Source organism: Apus apus, chromosome 2 (assembly GCF_020740795.1).
Source record: "Apus apus isolate bApuApu2 chromosome 2, bApuApu2.pri.cur, whole genome shotgun sequence".
NCBI lineage: Eukaryota > Metazoa > Chordata > Aves > Apodiformes > Apodidae > Apus > Apus apus.
In genome coordinates this window covers 110,286,050-110,304,544 of record NC_067283.1, presented here as the reverse complement: position 1 = coordinate 110,304,544, position 18,495 = coordinate 110,286,050, and the positions used below count along the sequence as shown (strand labels likewise).

General features: G+C 37.0%; 1 protein-coding gene across 1 annotated transcript in view; it reads left to right on the top strand.

The window, feature by feature from the left end:
- Positions 1–18,183, top strand: part of CDH2 (cadherin 2) — a 114,492-nt gene extending 96,309 nt beyond the window's left edge. The window contains exons 15-16 of the mRNA XM_051611738.1: positions 9,476–9,640; positions 16,779–18,183. Of these exons, the coding sequence (XP_051467698.1) occupies positions 9,476–9,640; positions 16,779–16,985 (372 nt within the window). The 3' untranslated portion in view covers positions 16,986–18,183. The remainder of the gene's footprint in view (positions 1–9,475; positions 9,641–16,778) is intronic.
- The last annotated feature ends 312 nt before the right edge of the window (positions 18,184–18,495 follow it).

Here is an 18,495-nt window from a genome sequence, read left to right as displayed (position 1 = left end):
GGTGATGCTAGAGTAGTGTTGGGAGAGGTCATGCTGCAGATCAGAAACTTCAGGCATTTTTGTAACAGCATACAATGAGAGTAAAATACTTACTAGTTTTAAATGATGCTGAAGTCTCTCTTCTGTCCATCTTGTACATTGCTCCTCTCCAGTGAATTTGCTGTCTTTCTGAGAGGTATAGCCAGGGTACTGCGGCAGGAGGTAGATGTTAGCAGGATGTAAATATCCATAAATTCAGCCTTTCACCAGCAGTGAAGGAGCATAGTGCACACAATGAAAGTTAGGAGTTGTTCCGGTCCAGAATGGCCGAATAGAGAGCACAGACTTTTTACGTAGGCATTTAATGTTCTATCTGCAGTGGATCAATGGAAGCAAGTTTTGTCTTCCGTTTCAGTGATTGTCTTCCATTCAGAGATTATTTTACTTTATTTTGGTATGAAATATTGTAAAATCTAACTTCCCCTGAGGTTAACTAGATGATAATAGTTCCTAGGTTAATTTGTTCTTAGTTCTCTCCTTGTCCCACCTCACCTTCTGTGCCTGGGGGAGAGAGGAAGGATTATATTTGGCTGGGTTTTATTTGGTTTTGCATGCATTTTCTGTGAGATTCAAGAATCTGGAATGCTAAACTTTTGAAGCATCCCACCAAGGTCCCTACCGGTGTTAATCTTATTTTTTGCAAGTTGTGGCTTAGCAGAACACTGTGCAAGGAATGCTGCATGCAGAACATTGTGGGCAAAAGACACTGGCCTTAAAAGATCTTTGCATTTTTGCAAGAGCTACAGTAAGTGTTAAAGTGTCAAAGTTAGTGTTCTAAAAAAGCATGAGACAGCCATCAAAAATCTATTTTCAGAACGAGGCCTCATAGGGTAAAACTGCCGATGCTCTATTAAAATCAAGAAAAATTGTTTCATGTCAACCTTGCATCCACAAGTTATCAGCAAATGACAAAGTAAAATGTTCCACATCAATATTAACTTTTTATGGTGCATTCTTCTCAAAACCATCAGGATTTGAACAGGCAGCTTTGGTAGCAGGCAGTGCACAAGGTGAATCAGAAACACAGAACCATCCAACCCAGGGTACATCTCATACAATAAAACAGAAGGGAATGCTAAAAGCTTCATGTAAATCTCAGTGAAAACAATATTTTAAAAGCTTTAAATATTTTAATAATCTGTGCCTTTTAAAATTACCTACTTCTATTTATAGCAAACAAATTACGTAGCCTTATTTTTTTAAAATCAGTTCTTTTCTGATGAGTACTTGAAGATTTACCCTTTGTGGCCTCATTTTTTCTTGTTTATTGCAGATGTTTAGGTGACTTGAAATGCGGCTGGTAGAGCTTGAAGATAAGTTACAGGATTTAGGATTCTTTACATCCTGAACCAAACTGCTTTCAAACTTGTGGTTTTGCTTGTGGAGTAGTTCATTTGTTTAAGAGGGTTTATTCATTTATTTGGAAGCTATGTAGTTGCCTTTCTTAGCCATCACAGCCAACCCAGAAACTCCTGAAGCATGTTCAGCATGTTCCTTTCAAACTCTTTGTACATGCTATCAGAATAACGTCTTTTGCAAGTAATCTGATGAGTTCCAACTTCCCTCTAGTTCTTCTGAGTCATAGCTGTCGTCAACAATGAGGTGGAATTCCTGCTTGGTTTTCTTTTTTTTTCCTCTTCTGCTAACATTTCCAAGGAGTTATGACTTGAAGTCTGTCATAAAACAGCAATTTATTCCATCGTGAAGGTCTCCTGTTAATCGCATATGAGGCCACCTTGGCCTGTTTTGTTCACTCTGGCAGACCTGAATGCTTATAAAGAAAACTGAGGTTCTTGAATGATTCATAGTCTTCCTCTAGCCGGGCACGATGTACACAGGGCTATGTGATCTCCCCAACAGTTGAGAAAAATGCTTTTAATTCACTAAGTCAGAAAAGCTCTTGAAATGTGGATCATAACTGAAGTTGGCCTGCTCCACACCTGAAGAACATTGTCAACATAGGCAATGTTTTGGACATTTCTCACTTAAATTTCAGTTTATTGGAATGTGGGCTGAAAAATGGCGCTGAAAGCTGTACAGCACTGCTGTTCTTCCAGGCAGGAACATTTTTTTACTGGTATCGAGAGAGGTCATTGTACTAGCAGAAGTTTGGGACAAAGAAAGAAGAAGGGCAGAGGTATTCCAGACAGAAGGTCCGTGATTATTCTCATGATTTTGTTTAATATTTTCTAGTTTCAACAGTTTGGCCTCCTGACTGACAGGAGCTGGGCCATGAGAGACTCTGAGTCAGCATCATTCCACAGAAGTTAGTGGGAGTGGTTTGGGAAGAGGGAAGGTGGTATGGAATTTTTTTGTTTGCTTTGGTTTTTTGTTTGGGTTTTTTTTTAATTCCACCTCTATGTTTAACCTAGCAACTGGGGACAGGGGACACACACTGCCTTTTGCTATATTCTGAAACAGGTGTGCCTAGTTCAGGTACAAATGATGAAGCTGGGAGTTGCTGTCTGGATTATTAATGAAGCACATGATCTAGAGCTTGAACTTGTTTAGTAAATGGGAGGTGTGAGACAAAAATGACAAATATTTTCCCTTGACATGATGTGCTCTCGACTTGTAACACTATTCTCAGTTCTAAATACCAAAACCTCATGTTGGCTGAGTGTTAAAGCACTTAGCACATGTCTGCAGCACAGTTCACACACATAGCAGTTCAGAACTCACAAGCATCACTAATTTGTCTTTATCACATATCTAAGCCCATTGGTGTGATTTATACTGAGGCAGTGGTGCTCAACTGGAATATGTGCAGCATATGTCAACCTTGTAAGTGTGACACTTTTTTTCCTTTTAATTGCTTTTGTATACATCTCATTGCACAAGATGATCCTCTTTATCTCCTTTGAGCCCATTTCTATAATGTTTCCTGAATTTTAGTAGTATTTGCTCATGCAGGTGGTCCTATTGAAGAAAGTTGCCCAAGCCAGGTGGGTGGTTCGCTTTCAAAGTATTGCAGATAAGTTATTTTGAACCTGTATTTTAGTCTTATCCTTAGATCTCTTCAGCCCAAGTTTCTGTCACAATGATTTCTCTATTTACTTAAAATATTTTTCTTGCTAAGGATTCTGCGTATTCCTTCCTACATTATGTTTTCTTACAAATGTGTTCAGACATTAGTCAGTAGCTTGCTTTTTGTCATGTTTTATTGCATGTTTATATAGAGAAAGAAAATAGTTGCATTTATTTTAAAGGTGATGATAGTTTTAAAAATAAAACCAAAACGGTTTATTTTTATGTGTGCACAATCTAAATTCTAAGCAGAAATTGCTCCTTTATAGAAAGGGTAGCTTTGTTCCAGAATTTGTGTGTCATTGTTAAAAATGAATTGAGTGATCCTTTGAAATTTTTTGGTTTTTTCTTAACTGCCGTGACTTTCTGAATGCCTACATTTTAAGATTACATTGGTCTTGTGTGCTAGATTTTGTCTTAACTCCATTTGTAAACAACAATGATGCTTACCTACTCAGTTAACCTTACAAATCCATTTAATTACATTTCATTTAATTACATTTCATTTTTACCACCCTATGTGAGTGTTATTAAGATAATTTGCCCTCACTTTCTAACCTTTATTTTGCATAGCATTAAGATTGGAACATATTTTCTGTTTAGCATTTTTTATTATAATGAATGAAATAATTGTTGCTAAGATATCCGTAGGAATAAGGTAGTTATTTGGGGGAGTGTTTTTGCTTACTAAGACATTTACTTCAATTTTATTTTTGTTTTAATGAGTGATTCATGCAGTGCTCCTGTGGAAGAATTACTGTCATTCCTTTGAGAATCTTTATCTCATCATATGAAAAACAATGTTTCTGTAATTGCATTACAAAACAGTTTTGTGTTTTATCCTATGTATAACCTGTACCTGTTACTGGTTTTTATCTGCAGCTGGAGTTTAACTTTCAGCTTTTTATTATTAAAAAACATAATCTAGCTTCTTGGTTACCTTAAAAATTATTAATTTATAATAAAAATAAATGGGAAAAGCGATATGGCAGAAAGTAATCAAAAAGAGAGTGGCAAATAAAGAGCAACTGTTAGTGCAGGCTTTTTAACTAGCCTCCCATGTGCATGCTACATCTAGGCAGTCATCTCTGCTTTGGTTCTTTTGGAGTCCCGTAATTTCAGTAGATGGAAGATTTAGAGCAAGTTGGAGTCCTAAAACATTTTTGCAGAATTTTACAGAATGTTATGTTCAGATTTCTCCTAGTTTTTTTAGGGTGATATTTGGTGGCTTTGAGGGTAGAATGGCAAGATACAGCAGGATTAGTTTTCCTTTGTTTTTAAAAGACCTTGGCAAATGGGAACACTCAGCTGTATAAAATATTTCTTCCCTGGTTTCCCCATCCCAATCCTTTATTGGGAGTAGACAGTAATTGTCTTTGGAACACAAAGGCAAAGCAGAACGTATGTTTTATCCAAAGATTCTTCAAGTCATAAGTTGCTCTGTTCTCTTAAGCCAACAATAAAATTTGGTTTACTTAAAGGCAGCATCCTGTAAAAGGGGTGGGTGAAATGCAGACTTTTGACAATGCTGCTTTGCTGTCAGATTAAGTGATCTGGTGACAATTAAATTTATTATTTCTTGTATGGGGATAAAACTGAACTTTAATATGTCTTTGCAAAGGCTGCATCCTTTGAAAATGAGAAACAGGTGTAGTGCTTTTTTTACATTATTCATATGAGCAGGCCTGTATTAATGCAAAACCAAAGCTTTAGTTCTAGGAAAAAAGGAAAAAAGAGGAGTCATCCCTAAAAGTATGTAACACAGTCTAATGAATGGGCAGGAAATATACTAAGAGCTCTGAGATAACAGAAGCCAGATTCATAAATCATTAATGAATATGTCAGTCAGGTTGCATGTACTAGGATGTATCAGTGTTAGGGAAAACTTCTTAGCAGTGGAAAGCTCAATTTAGATGTAATATATTCCAATATTTTTAGAGTTTTCTATCGGAAAAAAGTCAGTCCTGTCTGTGCATAGCAATTTACAGTTTTAGTAAGTTGCAGTTTGATTCTGTTGTTTGCAGTTCTGCTTTATAATGTTCCAATATGCATTCATATAAAGCAGATCCCATTACTGTAAAAATTTTTACTTTCTTAAGTTCTTGCCAAGAATTTAAGTAAATCTTCTAAAATGCAAACACAACCAGAACAGCTAATCCAGGAGAAAAAAAGCTAATGTTATAAAACTAGAAGGTTCTGAGAAACATTATTTTCTGGCCTATCCCCTGATTTTTTTCAGGGATTGTAGAATCTGGTAACTGTCAGTCAGAAGGCAAGGTACTTTTTAAAAAATGTGGCCTAAAACCATAACTGATAACTGCGGTATGAGGGATTATTACTTAAATTCTGTTAAACAGATAGATGCCTTACACAAGGGAAGTTGCTCAAGGGAAGAGTTTCTGAAGGCTGCATTATCTTCTTTCTTTGTAAATCAGTGATTATGGGAGAACATAAAATGGCTTTTTTTTCTATTCTGGATGTTTCTTCTATTCAAGTTGGGACACTTGGGCTGTGCTTCCAGCTACTGCGTAGGTGTTCTTAAAGAAATGGGGTTTTGGACCCTTCTGCCTACACATCTGGTAAAGTGGTTAATTTGTTCCATGTTTCAAGAATGTGATCTCATGAGATCCCATTCTTTCAGGAATGTGAGGTGGGGAGCTAATAATGGTTTCAGTCTTTGCTTAAAGATATCTAGAACTAAGTGAATATCTAATAAGGTCAATGTTTGTAGTAAGCTTGGAAGGGAGGGGCCTGGTGGGGTTTTGCAAGAGTTTTTTGAGATTTGTTTAATTTCACAAGATGCAATTTCTGATTAAATGCCCCTTTTAGCCTGTCATTACTTTATTTCCTTTCTGAAACCAAAAGCAAATAAACCCCAGAAGTTTTTCTGCTTCAGTAGAGATGTCAGGGCTTTTTTCAGCAAGAGCAAATAGTGATGCCAGAGATACTAGCCAAAGAGACATAAGTGCTTGTGGCTACATCAGGAGAGTTATAATGATAAAGGATTAAGATTGTCATCTCCTTAAACACCAGTTATCTAAAAGGTAGCTGTATTGTCTCATCCAGTGATTCCAGATCCTTTTATAAACAAAGGAAAAGAAAAGGGATCATTCAGCTTTCTTCCCTTAAAATTGCTGGGGTTAGGGCTAAACAGCACAGGTAAGTAAATAAATACCTCTGACAAAAATTGGCAGCCATGCGAGTTAGATGCTCAAAACCTTTGCTGAAGTACATTTCCAGTGGAGAATCTCGTTCCTCACTAAGCCCTCTGCAGGTTGTAATTATCAATAGGTTATATGGAAAAATACTGGAGCAAAGACAAAACTTCCTGACTTGTGCTCCTGAAATTAAGAATAAAAATTACCCATAGTGTTGCTCCAAACTGGCTGTTCCATTTGTCGTATTCTCTCTTTGATATGCAGTAGTTTGCCATCAATCATCTTAACCTCTGCTTGAGACTAACCATAAAGTCTGTTCAGGAGCTTTAGGTAATACATGAAAAGTTCTCCCATTTTTCTAACGGTGAATTCAGCATTGAGTGAAGAGATGGAATTTCAGCAGCCCTTAAACAGCTTACAGCCTGGCTCTTTAAAATATTTTTCCTTCTTTTGCTTTGCAGTAATTGAGTAGAGTTCACTTTAAACGGAATGTTGAAACAGCTGGAGTCGTTGCATGATGCTGCGTTTGTACAGCAGTAAGCCAGTTTGAGGAGGTGGTGGATGATTTGCTATACCTGACTGATGTACAGTTAGTATCGATTTTAATGATAGGAGAGATTTGAGAGTCTGTGGTAATAAGCACAATGGAACTTCTCTTCCTGTCCAGACAATAATAGGCCTGCAAAATAAATGTCCTCTGATAGGCTAGATGGCAGTGTCATAAATTACCCTATAAAAGAAAACCAAACGGGGAGGACATACATAAGGACACATTCTGCACTTTTGTTGCCTTGCAGATGGCAATCTTTGCTGTCTTTTTAGCTGTAGAGCCTGGAGATCTCTCAAATTGTACCTAAGTACAAAAGGATGGCTTTAGATGTAAAGATACTGGACTGTCTTGTTTCATATTGTATTTCTGTATGACCACTACTCAGAAGTGTATGCATATGCAAGTGGGGGGAAAAAGCATCTTTATTACACTGAAAAGATTAAGAGGGTCTCCTGGTTTTAATATGTTGTCATTTAACCCTACCTGTTTGAATTCCTCCATAATGAAATGCTTTGTATAAAAAAACCAGTATTTTTCATTTCTCTCTGTTGGTGTTTTCTTTTGGGTAGGTATGAAAAGCACTCTTGTGTTACATATTTATAAATTCTTAAAAAGTAAATTCTTCTCTTTTTAATAGGATTTTCTGATAGTATGTCTCTACACTGTTTTGATTTATTTTATGTAATAAAAAGGGAAAGGATAAAAAGTTCTGTTCTGTTTACTTCTCCTCAATTCATACAGCTTCATGGAGATCACTTATTATTCTGTTTGGTGCATGAAGAACCGAAGGGTGGAAGTTACAGCTCTGCCCCAAGGAACTTGTAATCTAATTAAAGCATATGAAACTGCACTCTCAGATCTCAGTGGAGCTGTTCCACCTTTTTTGACTATGTATTTGTGTGCAGTCAGCTGAGGACCCAAGTAGCAAATTAGAAGTTGTAGTGGATTTGGTAGTCAGTTAACAGTTCTCCTGGAAAACTACCTTTACTGCTGTCAATAGTTGACAAAGTCTGGTTTTGGAGTCACAGTATGTAGTACTCTCAAAAGGGACCTACATCCCATGAGGTGACAGCAGAAGTAAATGCTTGCATTCTTTTATTTAGGATACAGTTAGGAACCAATTGAAATGTAATTATCTGCACAGACAGCTTCCAGCAAGTTGTGATGATAACTCAAGATTTTTATAAGAACAGCAGTGTTCTTATAAAAACAGAGACTGATTATAAAGGAGCTTATTTAGGATACTTCTCAACTGCTTAGATTATTTTTGTGGGGCAGGGCATCTGGCATACAGTGTAGCTTTAGTTTAAACCTTTAAGCCCAGTTCTTTGTACTGCATTTTTACCAGTTGTCTTGTGCAAAGGCATCCTAGAGCATGATTACCTTCTAGACATGACAGCAGTGAGGTGAATGACAATGCTGCAGTGCATCACACTGTGCAAATAGTATTCTGGCATACCTATCTCAAATGCATAAACATTTACCTAATTAAAATTTTTATAGAATTATAGAATCGTCTACATTGGAAAAGACTTCAAGATTGTCAAGTCCAACCATAAACCAAACTCTACCAAGTCCACTGTTAAACAATATCCATAAGCACCATATCTACATGACTTTTAAACATGTCCAGGGGTGGTGGCTCCACCAGTCCCCAGGGCAGCCTGTTCCAGTGCTTGACAACCCTTTCTGTGAAGAAATTTTTCCTAATATTTAGCCTAAACTTGCCCTGGTACAATTTGAGGCCATTTCCTCTTGTCCTATTGCTTGTTACTTGGCAGAAGAGACCAGCACTTGCCTCTCTACAGCCTCCTTTCAGGTAGTTGTAGAAAGCAGTAAGATCTCCCCTCAGCCTCCTCCAAACTAAATAGTCCCAGCTCCCTCAGCTACTCCTTGTAAGACATATTCTCAAGACCCTTCATCAGCTTCCTTGCCCTTCTCTGTACCTGCTGCAGCACCTCCATGTCCTCCTTATACCATAGTGCCCAAAACTGAACACAGTATTCAAGATGTGGCCTCAGCCGAGTATTATATACATACATGCTGCTTATTTGAATTCATAGTGCTATGCTAGCTTCATTAGTCTGCCAGAGTTTGAAACTGCGGCATCAAGTACTTAATGAACAGATCCACAAATAATCTCTAGAAAGTGCTTAGAATTAAGGCCAAATCTGAGGAGCTTTGTACTTCTTATGTTTTCCCCCCTTTTGCTTTCATATTATGGAAGCCACATGAAATCAGCAAGGAGTCGTAAATTCATTCTTTGAAGGTATTATAAAATGCTGCAGAGCAGTGCACTTGCCTTTTTCTCAGAATGAGAATGTCTGCCATTTATTTGCTTAGAAAAATAGGAGTTGCATTTGGCGTCTTTGCTCTATGCAGTAAATCACCATTACTAGGCAAAGTGTTTTGTCTCTTTAACAGTAATACTCAAATTCCTGCTTCTCAATGGAAAACTTAGGAGAAGTTCTATAAATCTCGTGGAATAGAATCAAAATTCAGGGAGTATAAATCCAGTAACATCCTGTTGGTATGCAAATAACAGTGTTACTGACTTAGTCTCAGTAAGCATTACAATCCTGAAAATAGAACTTCTGGTGAAATAATACTTTGCATTTTCCCTTTTTTCTCCTTATGTGTTCCCCTGACAGATACAGTTTGAAATTCTCCTAACTTGCTGTCTTTGTTTCATGTTTTGCAGGATTATGACTTGAGCCAGCTCCAGCAGCCTGACACCGTGGAACCAGATGCCATCAAACCTGTTGGAATCAGACGCCTTGATGAAAGGCCAATCCATGCGGAACCTCAGTATCCAGTCAGATCAGCTGCTCCTCATCCTGGAGACATTGGGGACTTCATCAATGAGGTAAAGGAAAGAAAATGTTTCCTCCTAAGATCTGATAAGCTTTTATGTTTTGTTAATTGCACTTTGCATGAGTAGCTGTTATGTTTGAACATAGTAACTTTCTAAAACTTACTTAGACAATTAAAATTGTTCTTGCTAAATAGAAGTAAATATGTTCTTTTAAGGTGCAGACAAATTTAATTAACTCATTCAAACAGAAAGGGAAAATATATCCATTAACTCTTGTATGTTTATATTAATTACATTTGTAATATGTTATCAGCTGCAACCACAGTATCTCAAAGCAGGATTATTCCATGGGTTCCAAGTAATAAATAGACTAAAAAAATTATAGTTTAGCCTAAATTAATTTATTAATTTGCAGTAATGTAATCATGGAAGAAGTTCATTTTCATTTTCCTCACACATTACCCTTTGAATCTAGATAATAGTGGAAATTCATTACCTTCAATAAGACCAAAAGAATTCCATCAAATACGATTAGTGAGCAGGGCAGCTAAATTAAATGTTATGTAAGTGCTGTTAATACTTGTCATAGAGCTTTAAAAGTCTTTACATGATCTTTGATTCTTCAATATAATAAAGATAAATGTAAGTAAGATTCACACTATACCAGATTACTCACACTTCTGAAAGAAATGCTTCAATAAATATTTGTTTCATTATTTCTGTCACTGGTCAGTCTTAAAACATTGGTGTGGAGAATAGCCTGTCTTCTCCCCCCTCCCATGATGCCATCAGTTTGTGACAATTGGTTTTGTGGAATTAAAGTAGAGTGTGTTTCTTGTGCTTGGTGGTTATAGAAAAATAAATACTAACCCAAAGTTTGCCTCTTAAAAATAAGCTACATTCTGTAGACAAATAGCAGGAGTTAATTATTTTCTCTGATTTTCTCATGTCTTCATTGGCAGTTAGAGCTGGACAATTGTAGAAGTGTTTTTGCAAAATTGTTTATTCTTGTTTGCTTTAAAGAAAAGTCAGGCCAATGTATTTAAGTCTTCTGTGTTAGCAAGCTGCAGAAAATTCAGTTTACTCTTTTAAGGTATACACCAATACAATTGTAAGAAAACCTATGGGGATATGACTAGCAGGAAACACAAATACTCTCATAAGGCATTGTATTTTAAGAAACTCCAGGTTTGGGGAAGAGCTGTAATTAAAAGAGATGTCTCAACAAAGAGGATTCTTGAATGTCTTGCACTTCTAAGTATTATGGTTATAATTGGCTTCTGGAAAATAGTGGAGACATGGGACAATAAAAGACCTGCATTGTTGACCAAGGCAGCATGCACACAAGAACTTCCTTGTGCTTCCTCATCTCCTCCCAGACAATCAGAGTTTCCCATCCTGTTCTCCCACAGCTGTCACCAGACACTATCCACCTGGCAGGCAGTCGGGAGGAACCCATTATGCTCAATACTCTGATTTTTCTCATTTCTTTCAAAACGGCTATCAAGCTCTGTTACAGAGCCAGTACAAGGAATGAGTGTGATTCTCCTGGAAAGCCAGAAAAGGGGCGAGAGTTTGTCCAGCCTCCTACAATTTTTGAATTGCATAGCAAGCTGTTCTTGCAATACTATTTTTCAGTAGGTTATCACTCTTGAAGATAATAGCATCAATGTGTATGCATGGAGCTGCAGAAACAGTACATGCTGTCTTGATTTAATGTGAAATATTTTTATGTCTCAGTATAGACAAGCATGGAGTAATTTTTTTACTGCCACCTATGGTTTTAGATCACTACTTCCCTTTATGCTTCCCCTTGCCATCCACCAAAAGAGAGAGTTTCTCCCAGGTTTCTCACACTGTAAAAGAATGTCAGCAATGTCATGGACTCTGAAATAAAAAATTGGAATATATATGAAATTAAAGCATGGCAGTTCTCTTATCGGCAAGCTAGCTCAGAGTTAATTATTTGCTCTGATTGAAAGGAACTATGTGAGGTAGTTTCTATGATTCAAGCATTACATATTTAGCTTCTTTTTTCATAAGGTATGTATTTCTTAGGATTTCACAGCAATGTATTATTTTACTACAGGATATTCCACCTAACCCTCTCTCTAGAAGACAGTAGCCACTCAAGAAGTCTGAGCAAAATAGAGATTTTATTTCTCAAAACCAGTTCAGCCTTAATTTGTGTTCTATGTCAGAATTTCCCATGGCAAAGAGGAGTCTACTGGGAGGGAAGGGAAATCAGTCTTTCACAGTAGTACTCACTATTACAGTTAAATTTCCATATTACCAGCGTATAAATCATAAACATTCAGGCTGCACAGGTTTTCAGACTTCTCTTCATAGAATTCCTCCTGCAGTCCTGGAAAGATTGTGCCCAAACAAATTGCTAAGTTCCTCTCAGTTTTACTTGGAGTAAACAAAAGAAATATATTGGGTAAAACAGCACATTTCTTTGGGCAGTTCATACAGAAGATACTCTGAGCTATGAAAACAAAATAGCAAGATAAGAAAGGACAAAGTTCCTTTCTCTTTGCATCCACTAACAGCACTAGGCCAAGAGCTTTCTTCCACTGTAACTGAAGTCATACTGTAACTTTTTCCTTGGGCAGCACTGACCCAAACTGCCTGCAAAAGTAACCCAGGACTTAGAGGACTTGGCCCTATTCCCAGACATCAGTGTGAACCTTTGGGATGCTGGCCTATGTGCTGGAATTAATTTAGTCTGTTGAATGCTCACCAGCACCTCTGACACATAGCTAGTATTGTGTTTAGCCTCTGAAATACTCCCAACTTTTGATAAAAAGTAACTACAGGTCATTGATTTCAGATACTGGAGGATTTAGCTACCATCGCTGAGCAAGCATGGGGCATTTTCTTTTCTATTGTTGTATTACAGATCCATAAAAACAAAAATTGAAAAAGACCTAAAGGGTCATTGTACTCCTTTCCTTTTGGCACTACTCTGTTTCTTCTGGTGTATTATTTTCTAGCTGTCATCAGTTGTATTAAAGCTACTTAATTCAATGAAACATGTATAACTTTGAATATTTTCTATTGTTCTAATGACTTCTCACTTGAAATCAGGTTACAACTATGATAAAAACTTCAAGTATTTTTATAATACTTACAAAGTTAAGATAACATGTACAGAGCTATGAGCTTTCTAAAATAGAAAGGTTCCAGAGGTGCCTTATAATCAAAATATGTTTTGCAGGCATAAGCTAAATGACCTCGGGGACTTTCTTGTTTTGTCTGTTTCAATGGATAGATGAATCTCTAATTTAAGGAGGGAAGGGAAAAGCATCCCTTTCTTCCAGTCCAGTGTACAAACAAGTCAGTGAAATAAGTCATGTGTTATTAAGAATCCTCTGTGGACCTTGTTTTCCATTTTCAGCCTTTTAAAACATAACCTGCAGAGTGTGGAGCATAATTAGCACTTAGAATAGTCAGAATATGCAGGACAGTACAAATTAGGCCTGTTTGGAGTAGCTTTGTTAATCCTGTTTTCAGGAACCACCTATGCTGTCCCTAGAAATCTTAAATTATATTGTGGTGGAGAGGTTGTGGCTAAGAATATATTTCTAATCAATAGAAGACATAGTCTGAGGTAAATTAAATTTAAATTACAAAGTAAAGGTCTCATCCTGTGAGGACATGGAGGACCCTCAATTCATTCTTAATAAATGGCTATTGATACAGTGTACCTCCAAGCAGAACAAGGTCCCTTGCTATTTTTCTCTTTTCTCTTGTCAAGTAAAAAAATGGTTCCAAATTTAAACAATTTTTCTGCATTTCCCTGCAGGGCTCTGTTCTTCCTTTCCTTCTCATCAAAAGCTTACTGAATCTGATTAAGTAGTAAGATTAATGAAAATAAAAGCATTAAATTTTGCAATGTTCCATGTTCAAGATTTTGAAGGTTTTGCTTTCCCTTGATTTGAGAAAAATTGGGAATGCTATGCATACTAAGGAAAGTATAACTTAAGGTTATAGTTGTTCCTCAGTGAAGACACTGTAGCTTCTCTTCCTCTGCCCCTTATCACCTTCTTCATGAAAATTGCCTTGACATATATAAAAGAGAAAGATAGGAAAAAAGTGAAATTTGCTGCTCAGTCTGTCCTAGGTTTCAAGGTGACCTTTGTCTTGCCATGGCTCTTCTGTCACTGTATATTGTACATTGGTGGTATAGCAGATGCAAGGAAATGTGATTTAGTTCACTATTTCCTAACAAGATCACATCATCCCAAGTGTGTGCCCCAGCAATTCTGTTGTTGAATGAGCTTCTGCATCCAGTGAAAACTTTAGGTTTTCAGATCAGGAAACTATAAACCAAATAACTATGCAACAGTTCTGCTGCTCTGAGATTCTTGAACAAATCTGGGAAAAACTGAGAGATCTCTTCATGGCAGCAAAATCAGTAGGAGCAGGTTTTGGCATTTGTTGCCTTTCCAGTTGTACCAATACAGCAGGCTGTGGTACCACCAACTAAAAGGGCTGCCATGATAAGCAGAAAAGGTGACAGTACCAAAACAAAAGGGCATTTCATAAGCAAATTTCACTGCCAAAGCTGACATCCACTAACTCTAGATTTGTAAATGCTACAGAACAGCTACCACTGGGTAGGTTCAGAGAATGTGCTTAGCATAAGGAAACTGAAAAAATTACAGTATTTCTTTGCCATTTCATTAGGTAACTTGGCACACCAATATAGCAGAAAACTTGCTTGTCATTTGAAGAGCTAAAGACTAAGTTCAGTCTTCAGACTACAAATCTGAGGAATCTTTAACCAGAAGATAGGTGCAAATGTCAGTGTAACTGGGGCTGTGCAGTTTAATCAATACATCCATAACATGGCTTGTAGCTGCGTTCTCTGAATGAAATGGATTACACAGTAAGCACAACCTTTCAAACAGTGAATTTGTTAGTGAGATACTATACTGCAAGTCAGTAGCTCAAAATCAGTTTTCTTTTTAAAAGCTATCATGATACCAGGAGCGAAGTGCAAAAAAATCCAACTTACACATTTGAAAAACAGATGGAAAGAGGCTGCCTGCTGCCTTGCCTTGGATGGCTGATAGGTATTAGAATTTCTGCAGTGATATAGGCAAATGCTTTGTTCAGTGATTTTTAATAAATTAGTATCCCATGGTTGTCTGGCTTGTTACTAGGCAGAACTGCACGGAAAACAGCATTTCTTTTCCAAGTCAACTTTCTAAATTACTTTTACACACTGACACCTGGGATTCATACCTCAGCACTCCTTAAGCTCAAACAGTATTTATTCTCCTTCTCTGTCACCTGTGTTCGAAAAACATGAGTGTCTTGTCACCCCAGGTAGTCTTAAGGGAAGTTACTGCCTAAGAAATTAAGTTGCATTTCGGCTTCAGCAGCAGAAATTAAAAGAAAGCCTTAGAACTATTTCCAGCTTTGAAGTTGGTTAAGGGAAGTTCCAACATTTGCTATTGCTTTTGCTGAATCTGAAGTCTTTTGTCCTTATTATGGCCGTCAGGATGGAAAACTCCAAAGAGAAAGATAACAAGCATCACCAATTATTCTTATCAGATAGTTCAAAATTGTGCTTCTAATGTAGGCTATTAATAACCTTCTTAATGTTGTTGTACTGCATGAAAGGATCATTTGAAGTCCGAAATGTGTTCTTGATTAGAGGTCATTAGTTTGATAAATATGTTGGGCCTTCCCACCACTGATTTGCAAAATTATTTTAGGTACATTTTGCACACCTCTAAATAATTTTAGATAGGTAATTAAGAACCAGGATTCTGTTCTACCTCATCAATGCTATATGCTTTAATTAAGGGGTTTAGCTAAATACTTATTCCTAGAAGAAAAATCAACATCCGTTTCCACTATGTCACATTTAGACTAAACATGATACGAGACTAAAACGTATTTTGTAAAAACAGAGTATGTTAAATAATTTGCAAGAGACACACTCAATCCTTCAAATAATTGCAAGTATAATAAAGCCATTATTTAAATAAATCTATACAATTAAAATAGAAACCAGCACAGATAGCACCAGTTAAAAGTGAGGAGTTTAAAATCTCAGTTTAGCTGTATAGAATCCTGGAAGATACATTCTTACATATCCGGTGTCAGTGGCTGCCAGAATAGATCCTGTTCAAAGCGAAGATCTTGAAAAAGCATTGCTAATCCCATGGAAGAAACTGTAAGGTTAAAAATCCAAAACACGAGAAGGCTTTTTAACTTCAGGCTTCAGCCTTTTATTTTCAACTTGAAAATCTTTCCAGGATAAGCACAGAGCAATCCTCATATTCTAAAATTAAATTGACTGCTTAGGTTTGCATCTGTGTAAGAAAACAGGGTGGAGGGAAGAGACTTTTCTCTGAAATACATGTGGTTCTTTCCCTGCTTAGCTTTTGTTCAATTTGTGTTGGTTTTAGTTAGGGTTATTCTGCTCTAGAGAGCAGAAATTTAGAATTACCAAAGATCCAATGTTTGTGTGTTGGTAACTTACATACTTTGAAAGGAGAAAACAGAAATTGTTACGATCTTGTATTTAGCTTTGATGTCATTGTGCATGTGTTTTCTGAAGAGCAGACAGAATCTTGTGGGTGGTTATGGCAAAGCTCATAAGGCTTAAGCCAAGATACTGTATCTTTTTCTTACAGCCTACAGAGGTACATGAATATTGCAAGACTAACTAATTATGGCTTTTGGCACACACAAATGGACTGCAGGCCGGCAATGTCAGTGGATGTGTTATTGGCCATGTGAGATGGCTGTTGAAGTAAATCTTTGCAAACATGCCTATTTTTCCTTCCCCATCTGTCTGTTTAACCAATCCCATATTGCTCATACTGCAGGTTTTGAGCTGTGTAGCTCTGAAGCTGTGCAGCTCTGAAGCTGTGCATTTATTAGCATCAGTTCTAGTGCCATGATGTTCTCTTAAGGTTTTGTTAGAGCTGTAATTGCAGCTGCATTCAAAATGTCCTGAATTGTAATGCTGGAAATCTGACCATTCTAAAAGGAATTTAAGTAAGTTCTTGCTGCATTTACAAAAACATTAATCCTGTCTTGAATTGGATTACCGAAGAACAAGAACTTGGTTTTCTCAAGTGGCAACTGATAGATATTCCAGTTGTGTTTTTTGCCTCTCTCAGATACAGAGCTTTATCTTTTTTTCTCCCTTTCCTTTTTGCAGGGACTTAAAGCAGCTGACAACGACCCTACAGCCCCACCATATGACTCCCTCTTAGTGTTTGACTATGAAGGAAGTGGCTCCACTGCTGGATCCTTGAGCTCTCTTAACTCCTCAAGTAGTGGTGGTGAGCAAGACTATGACTACCTAAATGACTGGGGCCCACGTTTCAAGAAACTTGCTGATATGTATGGTGGAGGTGATGACTGAACTTCAAAGTGAACTTTGTTTTTGGACAAGTACAAACATTTCAACTGATATTCCCCAAAAGCATACAGAAGCTAGGCTTTAACTTTGTAGTCTACTAGCACAAGTGCTTGCTGAAGGCTTTGGCTTAGGCTGCAAACCAATTTGGGCTCCGTGGAATATCAGTGATCCAATGCTGTTTGGAAAAAAATATTGAGCTCAGTTACACTTGAATTTTACAGTACAGAAGCACTGGGATTTTATGTGCCTTTTTGTACCTTTTTCAGATCGGAATTAGTTTTATGTTTAAGGCTTTAATGGTACTGATTTATGAAATGATGCATTAAAGAGACAAAATATGTTGGGGTGGGGAGGAGTAAGGTGAAACACAATATACTTCAACATGCTTTTGTTACATCGCATTGCTTTTATTAAAATAAGGAGATTAAAAATTAAAAAAAACCCTCATGGAACAATTTTATTATCTGGGAGAGAAGACCATGAGGTGGAACAATGTACATTACTTCTAGTTTTAGATGTTAGGGGACTTTTTTCACTAAAATTCTAAAACTTATGCAGCTGGTTGCAAATAAAGGGAGTTTTCATATCACCAGTTTGTAGCAGAATTGATTTTTTTTCTTATGCTAGAATGTTAGACACATTTTGGTCTTAATCCATGTACACTTTTCTTTTTTCTTTTTTTAATTTCTAGTATTTTTTCCCACTTCACTGTAAAAAATGGTATGTGTACATAATGTTTTACTGGCATAGTCTGTGGAGAAGTGCAGAAACTTCAGAACACGTGTATGTATTATTTGGACTATGGATTCAGGTTTTTGCATGTTTATATCTTTCGTTATGGATAAAGTATTTACAAAACAGGTTGCAAACAAGTGACATTGATTCAATTGTTGAACTGTAGTTAGAGTACTCAATATTTTTTTTTATTTTTATTATTTTTTTTGTTTGTTTGGGGAGGGAGAAAAGTTCTTAGCACAAACGTTTTACATAATTTCTACCAAAAAAAGCAGGGGGTAGGGGAGTTGGCCTGATACTGGTGGCACGAGTAAATATACAGTATGTTTTGGGGGTGGGGAGGGAAGGGGGAAGGAGCTTTCAAACTGGAGAGACTTCCGAGAACAGCTTTGCCTCTGTATTGTGTACCAGAATATGAATGAAACACCTCTGACCCCAACGTTCTGAATAAAATGCTAATTTTGGATCTGGTGCTTGTTTTGGCATTTTTTGGTCCTGCCTGGGCCGCCCTGACTGTAGGAAATAAAAACAGACAAAACACATTTGAGTTTTGTGAGGACTTGTGTGCGTTCTCTAGCATTAGATATTGCTGAACTGAAAATCAACTGCATATAGAATTTGGCACAAATTTGGAAGGCAAGTTCCCAAGTGAAAGTAAAGTGTTCTGTGCCATTTCTGAGAGTTCAAAATTTTCAATTCCACATTGATGGCTGGCTCTTTGGTTTAATGCGCATTATCTAAATAACAGAGCTTGCATCATTTTTGGCTCGTTTCTAGA